The sequence below is a fragment of the Ranitomeya variabilis genome, chromosome 4 (genome assembly GCF_051348905.1).
Source record: "Ranitomeya variabilis isolate aRanVar5 chromosome 4, aRanVar5.hap1, whole genome shotgun sequence".
NCBI classification, from domain to species: domain Eukaryota; kingdom Metazoa; phylum Chordata; class Amphibia; order Anura; family Dendrobatidae; genus Ranitomeya; species Ranitomeya variabilis.
The window spans coordinates 637,347,724-637,375,656 of record NC_135235.1 but is presented as its reverse complement, the minus strand read 5'-3'; the positions used below and the strand labels follow the sequence as shown (position 1 = coordinate 637,375,656).

The 27,933-nt window shown below is 45.1% G+C and overlaps 2 protein-coding genes across 2 annotated transcripts in view; both read right to left on the bottom strand.

Annotated features, from left to right (window-relative positions):
- The window catches only part of LOC143767252 (uncharacterized), a 329,672-nt gene that overhangs the window by 224,421 nt on the left and 77,318 nt on the right, over nucleotides 1–27,933 (bottom strand). The gene's annotated exons all lie outside the window — the stretch shown is intronic.
- On the bottom strand, nucleotides 1,632–26,591 carry LOC143767031 (uncharacterized). The gene is made up of 3 exons (XM_077255052.1): nucleotides 26,535–26,591; nucleotides 2,551–2,892; nucleotides 1,632–2,339 (listed from the first exon to the last, which is right to left on the bottom strand). Exons 1-3 carry the CDS (start codon nucleotides 26,589–26,591, stop codon nucleotides 2,067–2,069), a joined length of 672 nt encoding a protein of 223 aa, XP_077111167.1. The 3' UTR covers nucleotides 1,632–2,066.

Sequence of the window (27,933 nt, the reverse complement as noted above, 5' to 3'; positions counted from 1 at the left end):
ACCTGCTGAATGGGTTCACCAGAGGAACGGGGTCTCAGAGCAAAAAACAATCTGCAATTATTTCTAAAGTTCAAAAACCTAGATCTATCCCCAGAAAACAATTCAGGGATAGGAATTTTAGGCTCAGAAACAGGAGTTTGAATAACATAATCTTGGATACTCTGTACCCTTGCAGCAAGATGATCAACACGCGAAAACAGACCCTGAACCTCCATATCAGCACCAAACTCCTGAACCATCCAAAGATCAAGGGGAAAAAAAAAGACAAAACAAGCAACAAAGAAAAAAAAACAATGACTCAGAACTTTATTTTCCCTCTTTTAAGATGCATTTAACACATTGTGGGCCAGCTGTACTGTTAGGACCTGGCGATTACGGAGCAGCACTGAGATGACCTGGTGGGTAAAACAAATCATAGACAAGCGCTGAGGAGGTGGCAGCTCCACCGACCGCAATCACTGTAATGATCTGGTGATTACGGAGCAGCACTGAAATGACCTGGTGGGTAAAACAAATAATGGACAAGCGCTGAGGAGGTGGTAGCTTTACTGACTGCAATCCCTACTCCTAGCACCAACACTAGAAATAGCCGTGGGACGTTCCTATCTCTGCCTAGATGCCTCGTCACAGCCTAAGAACTAACTACCCCTGAAGATGGAAACGGAAAACTATCTCGCCTCAGAGAAACCCCCAAAGGAAAGATAGCCCCCCACAAATATTGACGGTGAGTGGAGAGGGAAATGACAAACTCAGAAATGAAAATAGATTTTAGCAAAGGAGGCCAATACTATCTAAATAGACAGAAATAGAAAAGGATACTGTGCGGTCAGTATAAAAAACTAAATATCCACGCAGAGTTTACAAAAATAGCCTCCACACCGACTCACGGTGTGGAGGAGCAAATCTGCTACCCCAGAGCTTCCAACTAGCCTGAATATTTCATAATGACAAGCTGGACAAAAGAGACATAACTTAAACCTGAACAGAGGGTCAAAAACAGGGAACAACCCAAGAACTAGCAGAACTTATCTTAAGCTGAAATGGACTGGCCAACAGAGAACTTCCAGGAGAGGATTGAATCCAACAGGAAAACATTGACAGCTGGCATGGACTACAGACTAGAGCCAAGTTAAATAGAAAGGCCAGGGAACCGATTAGTGAAAGCAGCTGCTAAGTTCCACTCGAAACCACCAAAGGGAGCCCAAGAGCAGAACTCCCAAAAATACCATTCATAACCACAGGATGGAGCCCAAGAACGGAATTCACAACAACGGGCAAAATGTCTGTCCAAGTCTGACCTCCTGACTGGCTTTCAGTATTTTATTTTTGAAGGTGCCATTCAGTGTTTCTACTTTCCCACTGCTCTGTGGGTGATATGGAGTATGTAAAACCAAATCCGCTCCCACCAATGTCCATTGATCCTTAGTCAGTGCTGCAATGAATGCGGGTACTTGGTCACTCTCAATTACCTCTGGGACCCTATATCTGCATACTACTTCAGTCATCAGTCTCTTAACAGTCACTCTGGCAGTTATGTTGGTTACTGGATAGGTGTAATAATTATAGGGGATAACTCAGGAGACTGTTTGCGTGGAACAAGACAACAGGACACAGTTTTATAAGTGGTAAAGTCTATATTATCACACGGTGATTCAAACAGGTGCAGAGAGAAACTCAAGTCCACAACACTTGGTGTAAATATTAAACGCAGCTTAGCAGACAATAGGAAACTTCAGAGGAAAATGCAAACAAGCAGAAAGTCTATGAAGCACAGTTATTCTTGAGGATACTTGACACGAATAAATCCTTGACTTAGTCCAGACACAGATAGATATGCTTATAAGGCAGTTCAAATCATATCTTAGCTCAACCAGGGAGGCCTGGATAATAGTCTCAGGTTATTGCAGCAGAAGCAGCAGCTTACATGTCCAGCAAATGCAGATAAAGAAAACACTAGCAGCAGATGAAGGAGGATTACTGGAGACTTGTGTATGCAGCAGGAACTCAGAGCAGGATCACCACACAGGTTCACAGGAGCAGGTGTATAGCCAGGGAGTAATAAAAGGTCAGGAGCTTGATGCAAGGCAGAATAATCTAGCACAGACTGAAGACGATCCTGGACCTGGTTTCTCAGGGAATCTCTGATGAAAATGAGAAATCTTCTGTTGGGCATTGATGTTTTCCACAGGTTCCCAAGAGTCTTCCTCAGGGGGATATCCCTGCCATCTTATCAGATATTGGAGCCGATTCCTGCGAATCCTGGAATCAATAATTTCCTCCACCACAAATTGTTCTTGCCCATCAATCACCACAGGCTGCGGAGGTGGCACAACACGTCCCTGGAAGGTATTAGAAGATACAGGCTTTAGTAAAGATGCATGAAAAACTGGGTGTATCTTCATTGTCCTAGGTAGCTTCAGCTGCCAGGCCACAGAGCTCACAATACCGTTGATCTTGAAAGGGCCAATTAAATTGAAATTCTGTCCCAAGTTTTTGTGAAGGAACGGTTAACTTCAGATTCTTAGTTGCTAACCACACGGAATCTCCTACCTTGAACATGGGTGCAGGTTTACGGAATCTATCAGCCGATCTCTTATAACGTTCTTGAGCTGTGGTCAGGGATTCCTTCAGAACCTCCAGATTTTGTCTCATCACAGTCAGCCTTTCCTCCACTGCTGGAACCGGAGAATTAATTGGAGACCTAGGTAAAATACTTGGATGATAACTTAGATTGGCAAAGAAAGGTGTAAATTTAGTGGAGGCGCTCTGAGAATTATTATATGAAAATTCGGCTAACGGCAACAACTCCAACCAATCATCCTGGAGATGGCTGACATAGCATCTTAGATATTGTAACAGCGTCTGGTTGGTACGCTCAGTCTGACCATTTGTCTGGGGATGGTAAGCAGAAGAGAGACAGACATTAATATTGAGTGCAGAGCAAAACCCTTTCCAGAATCTTGAAGTGAACTGTACTCCACGGTCAGAGATGATCTCATCCGGCGCCCCATGCAACCGAATGTTGTGAATTCCGTTTTTGGGCTCCCTCCTGTGGTTGTGAACGGTACTTCTGTGAGTTCTGCCCTTGGGCTCCCTCTGGTGGTTTCGAGTGGTATCGCTGCTCCTTGAGGTTTGCTGTAGCAGCTGCCTTCACTTATCGTTTCTCCTAGCCTTGCTATTTAACTTGGCTCTGGCCTTCAGTTCATGCCAGCTGTCAATGTATCAGGGTCGGATTCAGTTTTCTCCCTGGATATTTCTCATGGCCTGTCCATTTCAGCAAAAGATAAGTTCTTGCTAGTTCTTGTTTGTCCATTTGCTTTGGACCTTATTTCTCAGCTCATGTTATGTTTCTTTTGTCCCGCTTGTCATCATGATATATTCAGGCTAGCTGGAAGCTCTGGGGAAGCAGATTTGCCCCTCCACACCGCGAGTCATTTTTGTAAACTCTGCGTGGAGTTTTAGTTTTTAATTCTGACCACACAGTATCCTTTCCTATTTCTGTCTATCTAGATTAGAAATTGGCCTCCTTTGCTAAAATCTGTTTTCATCTCTGTATATGTCATTTCCCTCTCCACTCACCGTCAATATATGTGGGGGGCTATCTTTCCTTTTGGGAATTTTTCTGAGGCAAGATAGTTTTCTATTTCCATCTTTAGGGGTAGTTAGTTCTTAGGCCGTGACGAGGCGTCTAGGGAGAGACAGGAACAACCCACGGCTATTTCTAGTGTTGGTGTTAGGAGCAGGGTTTGCGGTCAGAAAAGTTACCACCTCCTCAGAGCTTGTCCATGTTTCCTTTTAACCACCAGGTTATTTCTGTGTTACTCCTTAACCACCAGGTCATAACAGTACAGCTGGCCCACAATGTGTTAAATGCATCTCAAAGGAGGGAAAAGAAAGTTCTGAGTCATTTTTTTTTCCTTTGCAGTTTGTTTTGTCTTTTTTTCCCCTTAATCTTTGGGTGGTTCTGGATTCTGGTGCTGACATGGAAGTGCAGGGTCTGTCCTTGCGGGTGGATCAACTCGCTGCAAGGATACAGAGTATCCAAGATTATGTTGTCCAGACTGCGGTTTTAGAGCCTAGAATTCCTATTCCTGATTTGTTTGCCGGGGATAGATCTAAATTTTTGAACTTTAAAAATAATTGCAGATTGTTTTTTGCTCTGAGACCCCGTTCCTCTGGTGACCCCATTCAGAAGGTGAAGATTGTCATTTCTCTGCTGCGTGGCGACCCGCAGGACTGGGCATTCTCCCTTGAGCCAGGAAAGCCTGCATTACTCAATGTGGACGCATTTTTTCAGGCGCTCGGATTGCTGTATGACGAATCTAATTCTGTGGACCAGGCAGAAAAGACCTTGCTGGCTCTGTGTCAGGGTCAGGAAGCAGCAGAAGTATATTGCCAGAAGTTTAGAAAGTGGTCTGTGCTCACAAAATGGAATGAGTATGCCCTGGCGGCGATTTTCAGAAAGGGTCTTTCTGAAGCCCTTAAAGATGTTATGGTGGGGTTCCCCACGCCTGCTGGTTTGAACGAATCAATGTCTTTGGCCATTCAGATTGATCGACGCTTGCGCGAGCGCAAGTGGTGCACCATATGGCAATGTCCTCTGAACAGAGTCCTGAGCCTATGCAATGTGATAGGATTTTGACTAGAGTAGAACGGCAGAAATTTAGACATCAGAATAGGCTGTGTTTCTACTGTGGTGACTCTACTCATGCTATTTCTGACTGTCCGAAGCCTACTGAGAGGGTCGCTAGGTCTGTTACCATTAGTACTGTACAGCCTAAATTTCTCTTGTCTGTTACTCTGATTTGCTCATTGTCCTCCTTTTCTGTTATGGCATTTGTGGATTCAGGAGCTGCCCTGAACTTAATGGACTTAGAATTTGCCAAACGCTGTGGTTTTTCCTTGGAGCCTTTGAGGAGCCCTATTCCCTTAAGGGGGATTGATGCTACGCCATTGGCCAGGAATAAACCTCAGTACTGGACACAGTTGACCATGTACATGGCTCCAGCACATCAGGAAAATATTCGCTTTTTGGTGTTGCATAATTTGCATGATGTTGTTGTGCTGGGTTTTCCATGGTTACAGGTGCATAATCCAGTGCTGGATTGGAAATCTATGTCTGTGACTAGTTGGGGTTGTCAAGGGATACATATTGATGTTCCTTTAATGTCGATTTCCTCTCCCCCTTCTTCTGAAGTTCCTGAGTTTTTGTCGGATTTCCAGGATATATTTGATGAGCCCAAGTCCAGTTCCCTGCCTCCTCATAGGGACTGTGATTGTGCTATTAATTTGATTCCTGGCTGTAAGTTCCCTAAGGGCCGACTTTTCAATCTGTCTGTGCCAGAGCATGCCGCTATGCGGAGTTATGTAAAGGAGTCTTTGGAGAAGGGGCATATTCGCCCGTCTTAGTCACCGTTGGGAGCAGGGTTCTTTTTTGTTGCCAAGAAGGATGGCTCCCTGAGACCCTGTATAGATTATCGCCTAATCAATAAGATCACGGTCAAATTCCAATACCCTTTACCTTTGCTTTCTGATTTGTTTGCTCGGATTAAGGGGGCTAGTTGGTTTACCAAGATTGACCTTGGAGGGGCGTATAATCTTGTTCGCATTAAACAGGGTGATGAATGGAAAACAGCATTTAATACGCCCGAAGGCCATTTTGAATACCTTGTGATGCCATTCAGGCTCTCTAATGCTCCATCTGTGTTTCAGTCCTTTATGCATGATATCTTCCGGAATTATCTGGATAAATTCATGATTGTATATTTGGATGATATTTTGTTTTTTTCCGATGACTGGGAGTCCCATGTGAAGCAGGTCAGGATGGTTTTTCAGGTCCTTCGTGCTAATGCGTTGTTTGTGAAGGGGTCTAAGTGCCTCTTTGGAGTTCAGAAGGTTTCTTTTTTGGTTCCATTTTTTCTTTCTCGGCTATTGAAATGGACCCTGTTAAGGTCCAGGCCATTCATAATTGGACTCAACCCACGTCTGTGAAGAGTCTTCAAAAATTTTTGGGCTTTGCTAATTTTTATCGCCGCTTCATTGCTAATTTTTCCAGTGTGGTTAAGCCCCTTACCGATTTGACGAAGAAAGGCGCTGATGTGGTGAATTGGTCCTCTGCGGCTGTTGAGGCCTTTCAGGAGCTTAAACGTTGTTTTACTTCTGCCCCCTGTTGCGTCAGCCAGATGTTTCTCTTACTTTTCAGGTTGAGGTTGACGCTTCTGAGATTGGGGCAGGGGCTGTTTTGTCTCAGAGAAGTTCTGATGGCTCTTTGATGAAACCATGTGCTTTCTTCTCTAGAAAGTTTTCGCCTGCTGAGCGTAATTATGATGTCGGCAATTGGGAGTTGTTGGCTATGAAGTGGGCATTTGAGGAGTGGCGACATTGGCTTGAGGGAGCCAAGCATCGTGTTGTGGTCTTGACCGATCATAAGAATTTGATTTACCTCGAGTCTGCCAAGCGGTTGAATCCTAGACAGGCTCGATGGTCTCTGTTTTTCTCCCGCTTTAATTTTGTGGTCTCGTATCTTCCGGGATCTAAGAATGTGAAGGCTGATGCCCTTTCTAGGAGTTTTTTGCCTAATTCTCCAGGAGTCCTTGAGCCGGCTGGTATTCTCAAGGAGGGGGTGATTGTTTCTGCTATCTCCCCTGATTTGCGGCGGGTGCTTTGGGAGTTTCAGGCAGATAAACCTGACCGCTGTCCAGTGGGAAAGCTGTTTGTTCCAGATAGATGGACTAGCAAGGTAATTTCTGAGGTTCATTGCTTGGTGTTGGCTGGTCATCCTGGGATTTTTGGTACCAGAGATCTGGTGGCTAGGTCCTTTTGGTGGCCTTCCTTGTCGCGGGATGTGCGTTCTTTTGTGCAGTCCTGTGGGATTTGTGCTCGGGCCAAGCCTTGCTGTTCCCGTGCCAGTGGGTTGCTTTTGCCCTTGCCTATCCCTGAGAGGCCCTGGACGCATATTTCCATGGATTTTATTTCTGATCTTCCTGTTTCTCAGAAGATGTCGGTCATCTGGGTGGTTTGTGACCGGTTTTCTAAGATGGTCCATTTGGTACCTTTGCCTAAGTTGCCTTCCTCCTCTGATTTGGTTCCATTATTTTTTCAGCATGTGGTTTGTTTGCATGGCATTCCGGAGAATATTGTGTCTGACAGAGGTTCCCAGTTTGTTTCTAGGTTTTGGCGGTCCTTTTGTGCTAGAATGGGCATTAATTTGTCTTTTTCTTCAGCATTTCATCCTCAGACAAATGGCCAAACTGAGCGAACTAATCAGACCTTGGAAATCTATTTGAGATGCTTTGTGTCTGCTGATCAGGATGATTGGGTGACCTTTTTGCCGTTGGCCGAGTTTGCCCTTAATAATCAGGCTAGTTCTGCTACCTTGGTTTCGCCTTTCTTTTGTAACTTTGGTTTTCATCCTTGTTTTTCTTCGGGGCAGGTTGAGCCTTCTGACTGTCCTGGTGTGGATTCTGTGGTGGACAGGTTGCAGCAGATTTGGACTCATGTGGTTGACAATTTAACATTGTCTCAGGAAAAGGCTCAATGTTTTGCTAACCGTCGTCGGTGTGTTGGTCCCCAGCTTCGTGTTGGGGATTTGGTTTGGTTATCTTCTCGTCATGTTCCTATGCAGGTTTCTTCCCCTAAGTTCAAGCCTCGCTTTATTGGTCCTTATAAGATTTCTGAAATTATCAATCCAGTGTCTTTTCGTTTGGCCCTTCCAGCTTCCTTTTCCATTCAGAATGTGTTCCATAGATCTTTGTTGCGGAGATATGTGGCGCCCATGGTTCCCTCCATTGATCCTCCTGCTCCGGTGTTGTTTGAGGGGGAGTTGGAATATGTGGTGGAGAAGATTTTGGATTCTCGTTTTTCGAGGCGGAAGCTTCAGTATCTGGTCAAGTGGAAGGGTTATGGCCAGGAGGATAATTCTTGGGTTGTTGCCTCCGATGTCCATGCTGCCGATTTGGTTCATGCTTTTCACTTGGCTCATCCTGATCGGCCTGGGGGCTCTGGTGAGGGTTCGGTGACCCCTCCTCAAGGGGGGGGGGTACTGTTGTGAATTCCGTTTTTGGGCTCCCTCCTGTGGTTGTGAACGGTACTTCTGTGAGTTCTGCCCTTGGGCTCCCTCTGGTGGTTTCGAGTGGTATCGCTGCTCCTTGAGGTTTGCTGTAGCAGATGCTTTACTTATCGTTTCTCCTAGCCTTGCTATTTAACTTGGCTCTGGCCTTCAGTTCATGCCAGCTGTCAATGTATCAGGGTCAGATTCAGTTTTCTCCCTGGATATTTCTCATGGCCTGTCCATTTCAGCAAAAGATAAGTTCTTGCTAGTTCTTGTTTGTCCATTTGCTTTGGACCTTATTTCTCAGCTCATGTTATGTTTCTTTTGTCCAGCTTGTCATCATGATATATTCAGGCTAGCTTGAAGCTCTGGGGAAGCAGATTTGCCCCTCCACACCGTGAGTCGGTGTGGAGATCATTTTTGTAAACTCTGCGTGGAGTTTTAGTTTTTAATTCTGACCACACAGTATCCTTTACTATTTCTGTCTATCTAGATTAGAAATTGGCCTCCTTTGCTAAAATCTGTTTTCATCTCTGTATATGTCATTTCCCTCTCCACTCACCGTCAATATATGTGGGGGGCTATCTTTCCTTTTGGGAATTTCTCTGAGGCAAGATAGTTTTCTATTTCCATCTTTAGGGGTAGTTAGTTCTTAGGCCATGACGAGGCGTCTAGGGAGAGACAGGAACGTCCCACGGCTATTTCTAGTGTTGGTGTTAGGAGTAGGGTTTGTGGTCAGAAAAGTTACCACCTCCTCAGAGCTTGTCCGTGTTTCCTTTTAACCACCAGGTCATTACGATGTTACTCCTTAACCACCAGGTCATAACACCGAAAGACATTCTGTATAACCAAGTTCACTGTATCTTTAGCTGAGGGGAGGCCGGTACACGGAACAAAATGAGCAGCTTTAGTCAGGCGATCAACTACCACCATGATTGTATTCATGCCCCCCGATGTAGGCAGCTCCACAATAAAGTCCATTGATATAAACCCCCAAGGGCGGGATGGAACAGGTAATGGTTGTAGAAGACCCATAGGTGCCACATGAGGAGTCTTGTAACGGGCACATACCTCGCAAGAGAGAACATAGTCCTTGGTATCCTTTATACAAGTTGGCCACCAGAAGAATCGGCTCAGGAACTCTTGTGTCTTCTGTACCCCACTGTGACCAGCCAACTTGGAGTCATGTACCAACTTGAGGATCTGCAGACGGACGACCTCAGGGACGTAGATACGTCGATCTCTGAACCACATGCCACCCTTAAAGACAAGATTAATATCCACAGGTGGGTTGGCCAGAAATACATCACCTTCATAGGCCTCCCTGCACTCCTTCCACAAGTCCTGATCGTGGATAACTCCAATGAAATTGGCATCAGATAGAATGGTCTTGGACGGGGCTCCAGGTACGGAATCCGCAGCATGGATTCGGGATAAAGCATCAGCCTTCCCATTACGAGAACCTGGACGGTACGAGATAACAAAGTTAAATTGATTTAAGAATAAGTTCCAACGAGCCTGACGAGGAGAAAGACATCTAGCGGATCTAAGGAACTCTAGATTGCGATGGTCAGTTAGCACTATGATCTGTTGTGCAGCTCCTTGCAGATGATGCCTCCATTCTTTGAAAGCCGCAATAATAGCCAGCAATTCCTTGTCTCCCACGTCGTAATTCTTCTCTGCTGAGGTTAGTCTATGGGAAAAGAAAGCACAAGGATGTAGCAGACCCTTCTCTCCAGTTCTTTGGGAGAGAGTAGCCCCAAAGCATTATCAGAAGCGTCCACCTCCACAATGAAAGGATGTGTTGGATCTGGGTGTATCAACAGCAGTGCTGATGTGAAACAGATCTTCAGCCGATCAAAAGCTTCTTGAGCCTGTGATGACCACTCAAAGGGCTTTTCCTTCTTTGTTAAGGAAGTAATAGGATGGACAATATCAGAAAAATTTTGAATGAAGCGTCTGTAGAAATTTGCAAAACCAATAAAACGTTGGACCTCCTTAACGTTCTTGGGTGCCGGCCAGTCAAGGATAGCCTGAATCTTACCAGATTCCATGTTCAGCCCCTGGGGAGAGATGATATAACCCAAGAACTGTATCTCAGAACGATGGAACTCGCATTTCTCCGGCTTGATATACAGTTGGTTCTCTTTCAGACGTCTTAAAACAGTTTTGACATGTTCTTCATGTTCCTGTAGAGAGTCAGAAAAGATTAGTATATCGTCCAAATAGATCATCACAAACTGGTCCAACAAATCTCTGAAGATGTCATTAACAAGGTGTTGAAATGCTGCAGGGGCGTTACAAAGCCCGAAGGGCATCACAAGAGATTCAAAGTGTCCATACCGGCATCTGAATGCTGTCTTCTACTCATCCCCTGGACGAATACACACCAAATTATAAGCCCCACGAAGATCCAGCTTAGAGAACACCTTAGCATGGGGGACTCTTTCCAGTAAATCGGGAATCAGAGGCAAAGGGTAACGGTTTCGTATGGTTACCTTATTGAGTTCCCGATAGTCAACACAGGGTCTCAGGGTCCCATCCTTCTTCTTTACAAAAAAAATGGGTGCCCTTCTGGTGAGAAAGAAGGATGTATGAACCCTTTGGCCAGATTTTCATCAATATACTCCTTTAAGGCTTGAAGCTCAGGTGCCGCCAAAGGGTATACGTGACCAAAAGGAATATCTGCCCCAGGAAGCTGTTATGAACTGGTGGTTTAGGAGCAACATGGGACGAGCTCTGGAGGGGATGGTACCTGTACTGACCGCAGTTCCTGAGCTTAACACAACACTAGAAGTAGCCGTGGGATGTTCCTGTCACTCCCTAGACACCTCGTCACAGCCGGAGGACTAACTAACCCCTAAAGATGGAAACAGGAAAGCTATCTTGCCTCAGAGAAAATCCCCAAAGGATAGACAGCCCCCCACAAATATTGACTGTGAGTGGAGAGGGAAATGACATACGCAGAATGAAACCAAGATGTAGCAAAGGAGGCCACTTCTAGCTAGATAGATAGAATAGGACAGAATACTGTGCGGTCAGTATTAAAAACTCGAAAAATCCACCACAGAGTTTACAAAAATCTCCACACCTGACTAAAGGTGTGGAGGGTAAATCTGCTTCCCAGAGCTTCCAGCTTAACTGAATAAATCCATACTGACAAGCTGGACTAGAAAAAACATAGAATGAGCAGAACGATTAAGTCCACAACAAGTGGACTGCAAAAGAACAAAGCAAGGACTTATCTTTGCTGAACTGGTCAGAATATCAGGGAAATCCAAGGAGAGATGTGAATCCAACCAGGAACCATTGACAACTGGCACTGGCTGAAGGATAGAGCCAGGCTAAATAGCCGATCCAGAATAGACAATCAGTGGAAGCAGCTGCTGACTGCTAAATCCAAGGAGCAGCCGTTCCACTTAAAACCACCGGAGGGAGCCCAAGAGCAGAACTCACAAAAGTGCCATTTACAACCACCGGAGGGAGCCCAAGAGCGGAATTCACAACAGTACCCCCCCCTTGAGGAAGGGTCACCGAACCCTCACCAGAGCCCCCAGGCCGATCAGGACGAGCCAAGTGAAAAGCACGAACCAAATCGGCGGCATGGACATCGGAGGCAACAACCCAAGAATTATCCTCCTGGCCATAACCCTTCCACTTGACAAGATACTGAAGCCTCCGCCTCGAAAAACAAGAATCCAAAATTTTCTCCACAACATATTCCAACTCCCCCTCAACCAACACCGGGGCGGCAGGAGGATCAACAGAGGGAACAACGGGCACCACATATCTCCGCAACAAAGATCTATGGAAAACATTATGGATGGCAAAAGAGGCTGGAAGGGCCAAACGAAAAGATACCGGATTGATAATCTCAGAAATCTTATAAGGAGCCCAAGAGCGGAATTCACAACAGGAAGCAACTCAATGGAACAGTCATAATGCCTGTGTGGAGGAAGCTGATCTGCATTCTTCTTGTCACAGAGGTCAGAGAACTCTTTATATGCTGGAGGTAAAGAAAATACCTGTACATGTGGTTCCATAGCCGTGGACTCAGGGACATCTTCTGTTAACGCTGAGTTGCTCCTTGTTGGAAAGATAATCTCCTTTGTCTCCCAGTTGATAATTGGGTTCTGAGAACGCAACCAAGGAATACCTAAAATCACAGGAAAATGAGGAGAAGAAATTAGCAAGAAAGAAATTTGCTCCTGATGATTAGGCTCCAACAAAATTTCAAGGGGTACGGTCTCCTGATCCACAGGCCCAGAGATTAAAGGTGACCCATCCACTGTTTCCTTGGTAATTGGAGAGGCTCTTTGCTGAATTTTAATACCATGTTCCTTGGCAAATGCGATATCCATGAAATTGCCACCTGCACCAGAGTCAATCATAGCTGAACTGGAAATCCACTGTCCTGAACACAGGATCTTAATAGGGAGAGAACAGTGAGAGTTCTTTTCCTTCAGCTCCTTGGGGGGTGAAGTCATAGAAAGTGAGTGGAATACAGGGTTTAAAGGCAGGCTACATTCAGAGATGTCAGATTCATCATCACAGTTGTCATACTCCCCTACTGCTGCTAGCACCTTGTTAGGCCGTCTAGGACACTTAGGACAATTGATCAAGAAGTGGTCAGACTGGCCGCAGTAGAAACATAGACTTTCACGAAGGCGATGCTCCCGGCGCTCATTGATCTCGCGTCTCTGAACGGAATCAATTTGCATGGGCACCTCCTCCGCTTCCCGAGATGTTTTACCTGCAGGCTCTTTGGAAGGAAGGGAAAAGTTAGAAATACGGTTATATGCAGCAAATTTCTCCTGCCTACGTTCAGTAAGGCAGTCTATGCACACACAATGCTGTATAAATGTCTCTAGTTCTTGTGGTGACTCCGAGCGAGCTAGTTCATCTTTTATAGTAATAGACAGACCCCTTTTAAAAATAGGCAATTGTGCATAACTGTCCCAATTGGTATCTTCTGCCAATCTCCTGAATTCAGTGGCATACTCAATAACAGAACGTTTAGCCTGGCGTAAAGACAACAAAGCAGATTCAGCGGTTGCATGGCGATTAGGGTCATCAAACATTAATGCCATAGCGGCCAAGAAATCATCCAAGTCATTTAACCATGGGTCATGAGACTCAATCATCGGATTCGCCCAGGCGAGCACTCGTGAGGTCAGTAGCATTATTACACACAATACTTTGGATCTATCAGTAGGAAAACGGTCAGCATGCACATCAAAATATAGCATACATTGATTCACAAAGCCACGAAATTTGTCGCGATCACCATTAAATCTGAATGGGGGCAACTTAGGTGGGCTAGCTGGTGGCAGTTGCCCAGAGGGAAAAGTCGCTTGTGCAGCTATTTGCGTGCTTATGTCCTGAAAAGCCCGTCCATACTGGGACTCTATGCCAGCAAGTTTGTTTTCCTGGGCTGCCATGCGGGTGCTTAAGTCCTGCAAAGTCTGTCCAAACACTTGTTGATTGTGTTCAAAGCTTCCAAACTTCTTTTGCAGACCTTCCACATCTTTCTGCAGTGATCTAATTATGGAGAACACCTGCTCTAGTCTGCTTTCTGCAGTCATTGTTCCAACAGTCCCCTCTTTTGAGGCTAGAGTATCATGTAAAGATTATAAGGGATAACTCAGGAGACTCTTTGCATGGAACAAGACAACTACAGGACACAGTTTTATAAGTGGTAAAGTCTATATTATCACACGGTGATTCAAACATGTGCAGAGAGAAACTCAAGTCCTCAAAACTTGGTGTAAATATTAAACGCAGCTTAACAGTCTATAGGAAACTTCAGAGGAAAATGCAATCACGCAGAAAGTCTATGAAGCACAATTATTCTTGAGGATACTTGACACGAATAAGTCCTTGGTAGTCCAAACACAGATAGATATGCTTATAAGGCAGTTCAAATAATATCTTAGCACAACCAGGGAGGCCTGGGTAAAAGTCTCAGGTTTAAGCAGAGCAGCAACAGCTTACATGTCCAGCAAATGCAGATGGAAACAAACACAAGCAGCCAGATAGAGGATTACTGGAAACCGATGTATGCAGCAGAAACTCAGAGCTGAGTAGCAGGATCTCCACACAGGTTCACAGGAGCAGGTGCAGGTGCAAAGCCAGGGAGTCGTCAGGAGCTGGATGCAAGGCAGAATTCTCTAGCACAGACTAAAGTCTGGGGTGGAGTTTTATTTATAGCAGGAAGACACAGTGCACATGAGACCAAAGACGCCATATTGGAAAAGGGCAGTAATGCACAAAAGGTAATCAAAATGTTCAGAGTCCTGACACAGGGTCTGCCTATAGGGGTGCTGTCTTATATTACAGGGTCTGCCTATAGTGGTGCTGCCTTATATTACAGGGTCTGTCTATGGAGGTGCTGCATTATATTACAGGATCTGCCTATAGGGGTGCTGCCTTATACTACAGAGTCTGCCTATAGGGGTGCTGCCTTATACTACAGGATCTGCCTATAGGGGTGCTGATTTATACTACAGAGTCTGCCTATGGGTTCTGGCTTGTGCTATAGAGTCTGCCTATGGGTGCTGCCTTGTGCAATAGAGTCTGCCTATGGGGATGCATTATACAGTATAAAGTTTTCTTATGGGGGCTGCCTTGTGCTATAGAGTCTGCCTATGGGGGATGCATTTGTGGCACCCCAGGGTCCTGGTCGTCACAGTGGTATTGCTTTTCTCCTGGGGAGAGTGATGCTACATTCGGAGGCAAGGAAGGATAACTGCATTCAGGTATCACAAACATGCAAAACATTCACACTCCAGGCAACTAGGGGGAGCTTTTAATCCTATTTACTAGGGTGACTCCCTATATATATATAACTGGTAGTTTGTAGGGAAAGTCAGTCAGTTCGTGACACAGTCAGTTCCAGACAGCCGTCTGAGGAAGACAGAGTGTCTCAGAACTGTGCATGCCCTAAGAGCTGCAGCTCCCAGAAGGAGGCATTTCAGAAAGCAGAATACATTGCAGTGAGCGTGAAGGAAAGCAAAAGCACAGGAGAGGATACCAGAAGGGGACCAGCCCGGAGCAGGCTGCCTCCTCCTGAGGTGCAGATAACCGGTAGCCGGAACACCGAGGTAGTAAGGACCTCTACGCCTTACTTCAGAGACAGCTAATTGCACGTTACCTGTCCGCACCCACACCCAGGAGGCACGGTGACACCCCACAGAGCCCGGGTTATCTAAGAGACCCTATTAACAGGCTCAACTTACCAGTCATACAGGTTTTGTCCTATCCGACTACGGGGGACAAAGAGAGAGACACAACATCTGTGAGGACCTTATTTGAAGCTTATGGAGTAAGGGACTACTACAGCGCACAGGAAGACTATTGATTTCCACCTGGACAAGGGGACTCTGAACTTGCCTCCAAACCGGCCGGATTCTACCTGCCCTGTGATCTGGTGCCCTGGACTGTGACTGCTGAAGACTTCAGTAAACGAGGTAAAGATACTGCAAACCTGTGTCCTCGACCTTCACTGCACCTCTCACCATTCTACCATCTACACACTGGGAAGCCCTGGGGATATACTTCACCTGTGGGAAAGTTACCATCTAGCTGCCATAACATCACCCCAGCGGACCCCTTAAAGCAGCGTCGGTCACCCTGACCGAATACCACAGGTGACATCACGAACATAAAGTCTATCCCTTTAAAGACCTTTCCCCCTTCTATACGGACGTCCCAGGGCCACTGACTGGGTCGCCGCCGTGACATTCCCCTTTGAGCTGACCGGACCCGGTACCAAGTACCCCTTGCCCTGACGGGGCTCTCCACATTATACAGTATAGAGTTTGCCTATGGGGGCTGCCTTATGCTGTAGAATCTGCCTATGGGGGGTGCATTATACAATATATAGTAGGCCTAATACTACATGGAGGCTTATGGGGAGTGCATTATACTACATTTAGGACTATCTGGTGCATTATACTATATGGAGGCTATCTAGGGGGCATCATACAGTGTGGAGATTACAGTGAGGGGGCCATCGTACAGTGTGGGGATTACAGTGAAGGGTCCATCATACTGTGTTGGAGCCATCAAACAGTTTGGAGGCTACTAAGGGGTCAGTATACAGTGTGGGTGGTACTATGCAGTGGGGCATTATACTGTGTATAAGAAGGCATCATACTGTGTATAGAGAAGCTGTACAGGGGGGAGACTCGGGACATTATTAAATGTAAAGTGGGCACTTATTGTTATAGGGGAACTCAGGTTACTATCAAAGGGGCACACACAGGGCAATATTACTTTTTAGGGTGCAAAATATGGGCACTGTTTTCTAGGGCACTTGCACCCTGCATTACTTTATTATAGAGGGTTGCTGTAGAATTTAGAAGGCTCAGAGAACCACACAGCAGGTGCAGTAATAGGGACACATTCGGCAACAGCGGCTCAGTATTGGGATATCAGCAGGATGAGGAGTTTTTGCAGGTTGGGAATAGATGGTGATGGGGCTGGAATATGAGAAGTGAAACGTGTCTTTGTTGTATTCTCTGCAGACGAGTCTTGGCTGGCAGAAGTTGTCGGTCTGGGCCAGATGGAAAAGATGAGAAAAATGAACAATTCCATCAGAATGAACATCAGCAGTAAGTCATAATCTGTAACCTTGCAGTGATCTCTTATATGTTCTGCAGGGCTGGTATCTACCACTGACCATATGGCGGTAATATCCATGTTGGTCTTTATATAGAGATTATCTTCAGTAATAGTGCGGTCATCTTCTAAGGTTCTCCTCCACTATTTACCCCTTTACTCCCGTTGCACGTTAATGACCGGGCCAATTTTTACAATTCTGACCACTGTCCCTTTATGGGGTTATAACTCTGGAAAGCTTCAACAGATCCTGATGATTCTGACATTGTTTTCTCATGACATATTGTACTTCATGACAGTGGCAAAATTTCTTTGATTTTATCTGTGTTTATTTGTGAAACAAAAACGGAAACTTGACGAAAATTGTGAAAATTTAGCAATTTTCCAACTTTGAATTTTTATGCCCTTAAATCACAGAGATGTGTCACACAAAATGCTTAATAAGTAACATTTCCCACATGTCTACTTTACATAAGCCCCAATTTTGGAACCAAAAGTTACAAGTTGACCAGCAATTTCTCATTTTTACAACACCAATTTTTTTTAGGGACCACATCACATTTGAAGTCACTTTGAGAGGTCTATATGATAGAAAATACCCACGTGTGACACCATTCTGAAAACTGCACCCCTCAAAGTGCTCAAAACCACATTCAAGAAGTTTATTCTCAAAACCCTTCAGGTGTTTCACAGGAATTTTTGGAATGTTTAAAAAATGAACCTTTAACTTTTTTTCACAAAAAATTTACTTAAGCTCCAATTTTGTTTTATTTTACCAAGGATAACAGGAGAAATTGGACCACAAAAGTTGTTGTACAACTTGTCCTGAGTACGTTGATACCCCATATGTGGGGGTAAACCACTGCTTGGTCGCATGGCAAAGCTCGGAAGGGAAGGATCGCCGTTTGACTTTTCAATGCAAAATTGACTGGAATTGAGATAGGACACCATGTCGCGTTTGGAGAGACCCTGATGTGCCTAAACATTGAAATCCCCCTCATGTGACACTATTTTGGAAAGTAGACACCCTAAGGAACTTATCTAGATGTGTGGTGAGCACTTTGACTCACCAAGTGCTTCACAGAAGTTTATATTGTTGAGCCGTAAAAATAAAAAATCATATTTTTTCACAAAAATGATATTTTCACCCCAAATTTTTTATTTTCCCAATGGTAACAGAAGAAATTAGACCTTAAAAGTTGTTGTTCAATTTGTTCTGAGTATGCTTATTCCCCATATGTAGGAGGGAACCACTGTTTGGGCGCATGGCAGAGCTCGGAAGGGAAGCAGCGCTGATACCCCATATGTGGGGGTAAACCACTGTTTCGGCGCATTGCAGAGGTCCGAAGGGAAGGAGCACCGTTTGACTTTACAATGCAAAATTTACTGGAATTGAGATAGGACACCATGTTGCATTTGGAGAGCCCCTGATGTGCCTAAACATTAAAACCCCCCTCAACTGACACCATTTTGGAAAGTAGACCCCCTAAGGAACTTATCTAGATGTGTTGTGAGAACTTTGAGCCCCCAAGTGTTTGACTACAGTTTATAACTCAGAGCCGTGAAAATAAAAGATCTTTTTTTCCCACAAAATGATTTTTGTAGCCCCAAAATTTTTATTTTCCCAAGGGTAACAGGAGAAATTGGACTCCAAAAGTTGTTGTCCAATTTGTTCTGAGTATGCTTATTCCCCATATGTAGGAGGGAACCACTGTTTGGGCGCATGGCAGAGCTCGGAAGGGAAGCAGCGCTGTTTGGAATGCAGACTTAGATGGAATGGTCTGCAGGTGTCACATTGCGTTTGCAGAGCCCGTGATGTGCCTAAACAGTAGAGACCCCCACAAGTGACCCCATATTGGAAACTAGACCCCCCAAAGAACTCATCTAGATGTGTTGTGAGAACTTTGAACCCCCAAGTGTTTCACTACAGTTTATAACGCAGTTGTGAAATTAAAAAATCATGTTTTTCCCACTAAAATGATTTTTAGCCCCCAAATTTTTATTTTCCCAAGGGTAACAAAAGAAATTGGACCCCAAAAGTTGTCCAATTTGACCTGAATACGCTGATACCCCATATGTTGGGGAACATCCATGTTTGGGCACACGGGATAGCTCGGAAGGGAAGGACAACTTTTTCAACGCAGAATTGGCTGGAATTGAGACCGGACGCCATGTCGCACTTGGAGAGCCCCTGATGTGCCTAAACAGTGGAAACCCCCAATTCTAACTGAAACCCTATCCCAAACACACCCCTAACACTAATCCCAACCCTAACCATAACCACACCCCTAAACCGAACATACCCCTAACCCTAATCCCAACCATACCCCTAACCTCAACACACCGCGAACCCCAACACACCCCTAACCCTAATCCCAACCCTAACCACACCCCTAACTCCAACACACCCCTAACCCTAATCCCAACCATAACCCTAACCACACCCCTAACCCTAATCCCAACTGTAAATGTAATCCAAACCCTAACCCTAAATTTAGCCCCAACCCTAACTTTAGCCCCAACCCTAACTTTAGCCGCAACCCTAACTGTAGCCCCAACCCTAACTAGCCCCAACCCTAACTTTAGCCCCAACTCTAACCCTAACTTTAGCCTCAACCCTAACTGTAGCCCCAACCCTAACTGTAGCTTCAACACTAACTTTAGCCCCAACCCTAACCCTAACCCTAATGGGAAAATGGAAATAAATACATTTATTTTATTTTATTATTTTTCCCTAATTAAGGTGGTGATGAAGGGGCATTTGATTTACTATTTATAGCGGATTTTTATGATTGGCAGCTGTCACACAATAAAAGACGCTTTTTATTGCAAAAAAAAAAATAGTTTTTGCGTCTCCACATTTTGAGAGCTATAATTTTTCCATATTTTGATCCACAGAGTCATGTTAGGTCTTGTTTTTTGCAGGACGAATTGATGTTTTTATTGGTACCATTTTCGGGCACATGGCATATTTTGATAGCTTTTTATTCCAATTTTTGTGAGGCAGAATGACCAAAAACCAGCTATTCATGAATTTCTTTTGGGGGGGGCGTTTATACGGTTCCACTTTTGGTAAAATTGATAAAGCAGTTTTATTCTTCGGTTCAATACGATTACAGCGATACCTAATCTATATCTTTTTTCATGTTTTGGCGCTTTTATACGGTAAAAACTATTTTATGGAAAAAATAATTATTTTTTGCATCGCTTTATTCTGAGGACTATAACTTTTTTATTTTTTCAGTGATGACGCTGTACGGTGGCTCGTTGTTTGTGGAACAAGATGATGTTTTCAGCGGTACCATGTTTTTATATCCGTCTTTTTGATCACGTGTTATTCCACTTTTTGTTTGGCGGTATGACAATAAAGTGTTGGTCTTTGCCTCTTTTTTTTTTTTTTAACGATGTTGACTGAAGGGGTTAACTAGTGGGAGTTTTATAGGTCGTGTTGTTATGGACGCGGCGATACTAAATATGTGTACTTTTATTGTTTTTTTATTTAAAGAAATGTATTTATTGGAACAATATTTTTTTTTTCTTTATTTAGGATTTTTTTTTTTTTTTATATACGTAAATATTTTTTTAAAAACTTTTTTACTTTGTCCCAGGGTGGGACATCATGGTATAGTGTCAGATTGCTGCAGGCTTGCCAGCACCAGCACCAGCACCGAGGATCTCGAGGAAGCACACAGGGAGAACCCTCCCTGCGCGATGCTTGCCTATGCCGCCGGAACGCTGCGATCATGTTTGGCTGACACCCTGCCACGATCGGCCGCGCTCCCCCGTGAGCGCAGCTGATCGGTGATGACGTACTATCCAGTCGGTGGTCATAGGGGCCCAGACCACCTCAACGGGATAGTATGTCAGATGTCAGAAAGGGGTAAGGTGTGTCACCCAGTTGTAATCAAGGTTACCTGGTTAGGGGCCCACTCAGAAGCTTTGTCCCCCCTGAACCAAAACCCTAGCTACGCCTCTGGATATAGGGTAGCTCTATTAACCCTAGGGAGCCTATCTTTCCAAATAAAAAAGTTAATTAGTCGTTGGGCCATTTTTAGGTAGTGTGAAGGGACAGGAATTGGCAAGACTCAAATTAGGTAGAGCAATTTAGGGATTATAGTCATTTTAAGTGCACGTACTCGACCAAGCCAGGAGAGGTGTAGTTTTCCCCATGCCTGAAGTAAGGAGCGGATATTGAGGAGCATTTGGGGGAAGTTAGCTCAAAAGAGAGAGGCCAGATTAGCTGTCAATTTCACTCCTAAGTAATCTAGGTGGCTGGTGGCCCACTGAAAAGGGAAATTTTATTGTAGTTGTGGGATAATGTTGGGAGGGAGAGACATATTCATGGCATACAATTTTGTATGATTTATTTGCAAGCCGGAAATTTGTTCAAAGTTATTTAAAGATTGAAGCAGAGCTGGTAGGGATGTCTGACGGGCTGAGAGGAGAAGTAGTATATCGTCTGCAAACATAAAAAGTTTATGGGGGGTGATGCAATATCTAAGCCCTGAATACTTGCATTGTGATGGAGATGGATAGCTAACGGTTCAACTGCGAGAAGGAATAAAAGGGGTGACAAGAGGCAACCCAAGCGAGTACCTCTCCTGACTGGAAAAAGCCCTGAAGAGAAGCCATTATAGCGAACGTAAGCCGAAGGGGAGCTATAGATATCTCGGACCCATGAAAGAAAGTGGTTCGGGAACTTCCATTTTTGCAAGACTGCAAACAGATATGGCCAAGAAACAGAATCAAAAGCCTTTTTAATATCCAGCGATAAAAACAAACCCGCTAGGCCACATTGTTTGCAGAGCTGCAGTAAATGGGAGACTCTATGTATATTGGTCTCAGTCTACCACCCTACCCGTGCCCTCCGCTCCGCTAATGACCTCAGGTTAGCATCCTCAATAATCAGAACCTCCCAATCCCATCTCCAAGACTTTACACGTGCTGCGCCGATTCTTTGGAATGCACTACCTAGGTTAATACGATTAATCCCCAATCCCCACAGTTTTAAGCGTGCCCTAAAAACGTATTTGTTTAGATTGGCCTACCGCCTCAACGCATTAACCTAACGATCCCTGTGTGGCCTAATAAAAAAAAAATTATCAGGTTCCTCGCATCGTGTTCTCATACACTTTATGCAGTCAATAGCCTCTGTGTCTGTACTGCTACATACTTAGGCAGTTAGCTGGTTCATGCAGCTTTACATGAACACCCGAGACTTACACTATGGCTGGTCCAAATAACTAAAGCAATTGTTACCATCCACCTCTCGTGTCTCCCCTTTTCCTCACAGTTTGTAAGCTTGCGAGCAGGGCCCTCATTCCTACTGGTATCTGTTTTGAACTGTGATTTCTGTTATGCTGTAATGTCTATTGTCTGTACAAGTCCCCTCTATAAGTTGTAAAGTACTGTGGAATATGTTGGCGCTATATAAATAAAATTATTATTATTATTATTATTATTATTATATTATCTGAGGCCTGTCTACAGGGAACAAAACCAACCTGATCTGTGTGTATTAAGGATCCAAGGCCCGAGTTTAGGCGTTGAGAAAGTATTTTTGCTAAAATCTTAAGGTATATGTTAATGAGGGATATTGGTCTATAATTAGACCATAGTAAATGGTCAAAATTTGGTTTTGGTATCATAGATATAGCTGCAATTAAAGCGGCAGTCCCCGGTTTATTGCCTTCTCTTAAGTAATTAAAATAGTTAACGAGATGAGGGATTAGAACAGGCGCATATTTTTTGTAATAGCTGTAAATCCGTCCGAACCTAAAATAACCACCAGTGACATTATACATTGCTCTGTATACAGTGTCAGTGTACAGGCAATAGTGATCACTGGTGACATTATACACAGGAGCTCTGTATATAGTGTCAGTGTACAGGTAATACAGTGATCACCAGTGACATTATACACAGGAGCTCTGTATATAGTGTCAGTGTACAGGTATTACAGTGATCACCAGCTCTGTATATAGTGTACAATATAGTCTATAGTATACAGGTAATAGTGATCATTGGTGATAAATACAGGAGCTCTATATATATATAGTGTCAGTGTACACAGGGCCGGCGTCAGCACCCGGCGCACCTGGGCAAGTGCTGGGGCCCTGGCCCATTTATGGTAGTAACGTACAAGTACTTCTGTACACACACATGCGCGAGTCCTGGGGCCCCGCAGCCGGACTTCATCCCTGCTGTGTGTGACTCTTATACGATGACAGTCATTCACTCTCTGAGGGTTTCGCTGGCAGCAGCGCTGCGCAGCTGCAATACTCACCTCCGCCGACCCGTCACCATGGATACGAAGAGAGTCACTTCTGGGCTGGCGGTCATCTGTCCCTGTCACTTCCGGTCGGGTGAGTGAGAGTGTCTACTCTAGAGCTCGTCATCCTAAGAAGCAAGCAAGAGCTCAGAGAAGATAATCCATTCGTCCACCGTCCAGGACAGGTCCAGCAGCACTGCAGCGCCAAGCAGAACACGAGCAGCAGCTGCAGTCAGGTGCATGGTCGGTCCCTGTGTCCACAACGGGGGCAGTGGCGCCGCGTGAAGCAGTGAGTCTCAGTGAGTGAGTCTTCTGTTATGATCCTAGTGGGAGAGGATCTCTGGTATTCCGGCTAAGTCTGCAAAAACATACAACCAGCTCTAGGGAGGTGGAAACTGGGCTGACCGCATACCTGATCCTAACACACAACTAGCAGTAGCCGGTGAACGTGCCTACGTTGTTCCTAGACGTCTCGAGCCAGCCGGAGAACTGACTACCCCTAAAGAGAAAATAAGACCTCACTTGCCTCTAGGGAAATTAACCCCAAAGATATAGAAAGCCCCCAACAAATAATAACGGTGAGGTAAGAGGAAAACACAAACGTAGAGATGAACTAGATTCAGCAAAGTGAGGCCCACTAATATAGATAGGCAGAAAATAGAAAGTGAACTATGCGGTCAGCAGAAAACCCTGCAAAAACATCCACGCTGAATATTCAAGAACCCCCGCACCGACTAACGGTGTGAGGGGAGAATATCAGCCCCCTAGAGCTTCCAGCAAGCTAGAAAATCACATTTTGGGCAAGCTGGACAAAAAACACTGATAATGCAAATGATCCAAAGTATGCAAACAGAACTTAGCTTTTCTTGCTTGAGACAGATGGCAAGGAATCAGGAGGAGACCAATTTGGACTGAATACATCGATACCAGGCACAAGACTGAGTTTCCAGAAAGCTAAATAGGAAAACACCCACAGCTTAATGAAACAGCTGAGTCCAAGCCTGAGGAAAGACAAGACTCATACCATACCGCTTGTGACCACTAGAGGGAGCCCAGAAACATAGTTCACAACAGTCTTCGTTCGGTCTCAATGCATTGCGGGGGCAGGGGGATGCAGCCTGCTGAGCCTGGGAGCCGACTCCTGAGGACAAGGTACGAGTACGACCTGTACAGGCGGCGGGAGTGTATCATGGTCTCAGACTCTGCAGCTTGCAAGACAAACAGTACTGTCTGGGACTTGTGTGCAGCTACAATATGGTATGTTAGCGATGCTGGCTGGGACTTGTAGTCATAGACTACTGTTACTGTATATACTAAATAACTGGCTGTGTTATATACTACATGGGCGGTGTTATATACTACGTCACGGGGCTGTGCTGTGTTATATATTGCTTGGCCGGGGGCTGTTTTATACTGCGCGTGCTGTGTTATATAATATATGGCTGTGCTATATACTATATGGGCTGTTATATGCTACATGGCTGTTCTATTCTATATACTACGTGGGCTGTGTTATATAATATGTGGCTGTGCAATATACTATATGGGCTGTTATATGCTACGTGGGAAGTGCTATATACTATGTGGCTGTGTTATATGCTACGTGGGCTGTTATATACTACATGGCTGTGTTATATACTACGTGGGCTGTGTTATATACAACATGGCTGCGTTTTATGCGATCATGAATCGTAGTATGTGTTAAAGGGGGGGCCTACTGAGAATCTTTCGCCCGAGGCCCTCAAAAACCTGGAGCCGGGCCTGCTCCTCCATACAGTATTCTGAGCCCCATGCTCCTCCATACAGTACTATGTGCTCCATGTAATGCTCCTCCATACAGTATTCTGGGCCCCATGCTTCTCCATACAGTATTATGGGCCCCATGCTCCGCCATACAGTATTATGGGCCCCATGCTCCTCCATACAGAATCCTGGGCCTTATGCTCCTCCATACAGTATTCTGAGCCCTATGTTTTCCCATACATATTATGGGTCCCATGCTCCTCCATACAGTATTATGGACCCATGTAATGCTTCTCCATAAAGTATACTGGGCCCCATGCTCCTTCATACAGTATTATGGGCCCCGTGCTCCTCCATACAGTATTATGGGGCCCCATGTAATGCTCCTCCATACAGGATTATGGGCCCCATGCTCCTCAATGCAGAATTATAGCCCCATGTAATGCTTCTCCATACAGTATACTGGGCCCCATGCTCCTTCATATAGAATTATGGGCCCCATGCTCCTCCATACAGCATTATGAGCCCCATGTAATGCTCCTCCATACAGGATTATGGGCCCCATGCTCCTCAATGCAGAATTATAGCCCCATGTAATGCTTTTCCATACAGTATTCTGGGCCTCATGCTCCTCCATACAGTATTCTGGGCCCCATGCTGCCCCATACAGTATTCTGGGCCCATGCTCCTCCACACAGCATTGTGCACCCATGCTCCTCCATACAGTATTCTGGGCCCCATTTATTGCTCCTCCATACAGTATTCTGGGCCCCATGCTCCTCAATACAGTATTATGGGTCCCATGCTCCTCCATACAGTATTATGGGCCCCAGGCTCCTCCATACTGTATTATAGGCCCCATGTATTGCTCCTCCATACAGCATTATGGGTCCCATGTAATGTTCCTCCATACAGTATTATGGGCCCCATGCTCCTCCATACAGTATTCTGGGCCCCATGCTCCTCCAGACAGTATTCTTGGCCCCCTGCGCCTTCATACAGTATTCTGGGTCCCATGCTCCTCCAGACAGCATTTTTGGCCCCCTACGCCTCCATACAATATTCTTGGCCCCATGCTCCTCCATACAGTATTATGCGCCCCATGCTCTTCCATACAGTATTCTGGGACCCATGTAATGCTACTCTATAAAGTATTCTGGGTCCCATGCTCCTCCATACAGTATTCTGGGCCCCATGCTCCTCCATACAGTATTCTGGGCCCCATGCTCCTCCATACAGTATTCTGGGCTCCATGCTCTTCCATACAGTATTATGCTCTCCATGTAATGCTGCATACATTAAAAAAAAATCAAATACTCACCTAAGCCGTTCCCGCCACAGGTGCAGTACACTCAGCGTCTCTCCCAGCTCTGCAATGCTCAGGACAGAGAGGCTGAGCGTGCAGTGATATCCATCTCCCTCTGCCCTGAGACATCGCAGAGTCAGAGGCCGCTGAAGACAGTACTGCTGCTGGGAACGAGGAGAGCAGAGAGGTGAGTATTAGAGGGGGGAGCCCATACCAGCGCTGGCACCAGGCTCCCAGGCTCATGGACCGCATAGCATGTGTCCAACCTCCCTCCGTTCGCCCAGAGCCCCCAGCGCTTACCTGGGTTTGCAAGGTGATGACACCGGCCCTAGTTATTGTGGTGGGTCGGGATCGTGTGCACATGCCCGCGCGTGCCTCTGCCTCCTGCAGTTTCAAAGGGCCCTGTCCCTAAAATGTTTTTCCCCTTCTTCCTCCTCCGGCGTCAGATGAAGGCAGACGCCGAAACACACGTCGGGGTCGGGCGCTTCCAGGAGACGGTCCTCACATCATCCACAGGTAATTATGTTGGTGGCCATTATCACCTTATGATTTATTATCAGCAGCACTTGATGTTTTGAGCATTCACCGTTTTTTGCCATCTTGGCTTACAGTGACTTTGCACTTGCACCTTACCTTTATGGTGTACTCCTATATACACGCCTGCTGAATGACTCATTAACAGCAATCACTATATGCACTTTATTCTCAGAGCATTTATTGGTTTATGTAATCCCAACCTACACTTGCACCTTACCTTTAAGGCATACCCTTATACACATACTTGCTACATCATTCCTGTGTAATTTACTCTAATTTATTTATTTTTTGGTTCCATGTGTGTACTTTTTTATTTATATTTGTGATCTATCTATTATCATGTAGTCACCTCAAAATATTGTAAGAATCCTTTGTGTTATAGAGTTTAGGTCACCGCGCTACCTTACTCCAGGATAATGGACTACGCAATGGAACCATTTTTTGGACATTGTTTTAATTCGCGTAGTCCATTATCCTGGAGTAAGGTAGCGTGGTGACCTAAACTCTATAACACAAAGTTTTCCTTTCTATACATGACAGGCTTGGTACAGTAGCTGTCTAGGCACCAGCAGCTTCCTCCATCTCCACACTTAACACCTTTTGGAGCGCCGGTGTGTTTACTATATTTACTTATTGTAAGAATCCGTTTCCGTCTCCTGGTGTAGTGCCCTTCTTTTTTGGTATCCTTCCCCCCCCCCACTAGATGGTGTATCCTATTCTTAATAAATATGATTATTTAATATGACACATTTGGGCATGAGTTCGTTCTGTTTTGTTCTTCTTTGTTGCTTATGCATCTGGATGTGCGCCTCCTCCTCAGCACACAGCCAACCATAATGATGCAATGACATAACGATCTGTAAGTGTTCTTTTCAATTTTAATCCTTCTTTTATTTGTAATTGTATTGTACACATGATTTGTATTCTTTATAATATCTTTTTATACTTTGTAAACACTGCCTACATTTTCTTGGAGTAAAATATAAAATTACTAGCTTGTCTCTCCGTGCTCTATAATGAACTGTCGTGTCCTCTGAGGTGAATTACGCTACTGATTTGAGTTGGCTCCGGACCCGTTAATAATTAAGAAAATCGGAGCTGGTGGCAGCAAACTTTGTCCTGTGCAATTGGGCATCTGTGCAGCGACTGGTGGCGTTGATAATTATTGTTCCTGCCTGTGTGGGAGTAGTTATATTGCCCTCGCTGCAGCTTGCCCCATAGCCAGTAGCAGGCAGCCTTTCCGACGACTAATTACCCTAGGTGCAGTACCCTGACTGACCTGAGGGTAAGGGGGCGCCAGAGAGCTACAAGTTCCAAACCAGAAATGGGAAGTGGGATATAGATAAATCCCCTTCAGAAGGAACCAAGGGCAACCAAACAACCCCTGTTTGTGACAAATTGGTG

Coding starts and splice junctions, on each gene's coding strand:
- LOC143767031 (XM_077255052.1), bottom strand. CDS start 26,591: ATGGCAAAAAACGGTGAATGCTCAAAACATCAAGTGCTGCTGATAATA. Junction 2,893..26,534: donor TGCTGATAATAAATCATAAG/GTGATAATGGCC, acceptor TACCATCCCCAG/ACAAATGGTCAGACTGAGCG. Junction 2,340..2,550: donor AACCTGCACCCATGTTCAAG/GTAGGAGATTCC, acceptor AATACCTTCCAG/GGACGTGTTGTGCCACCTCC.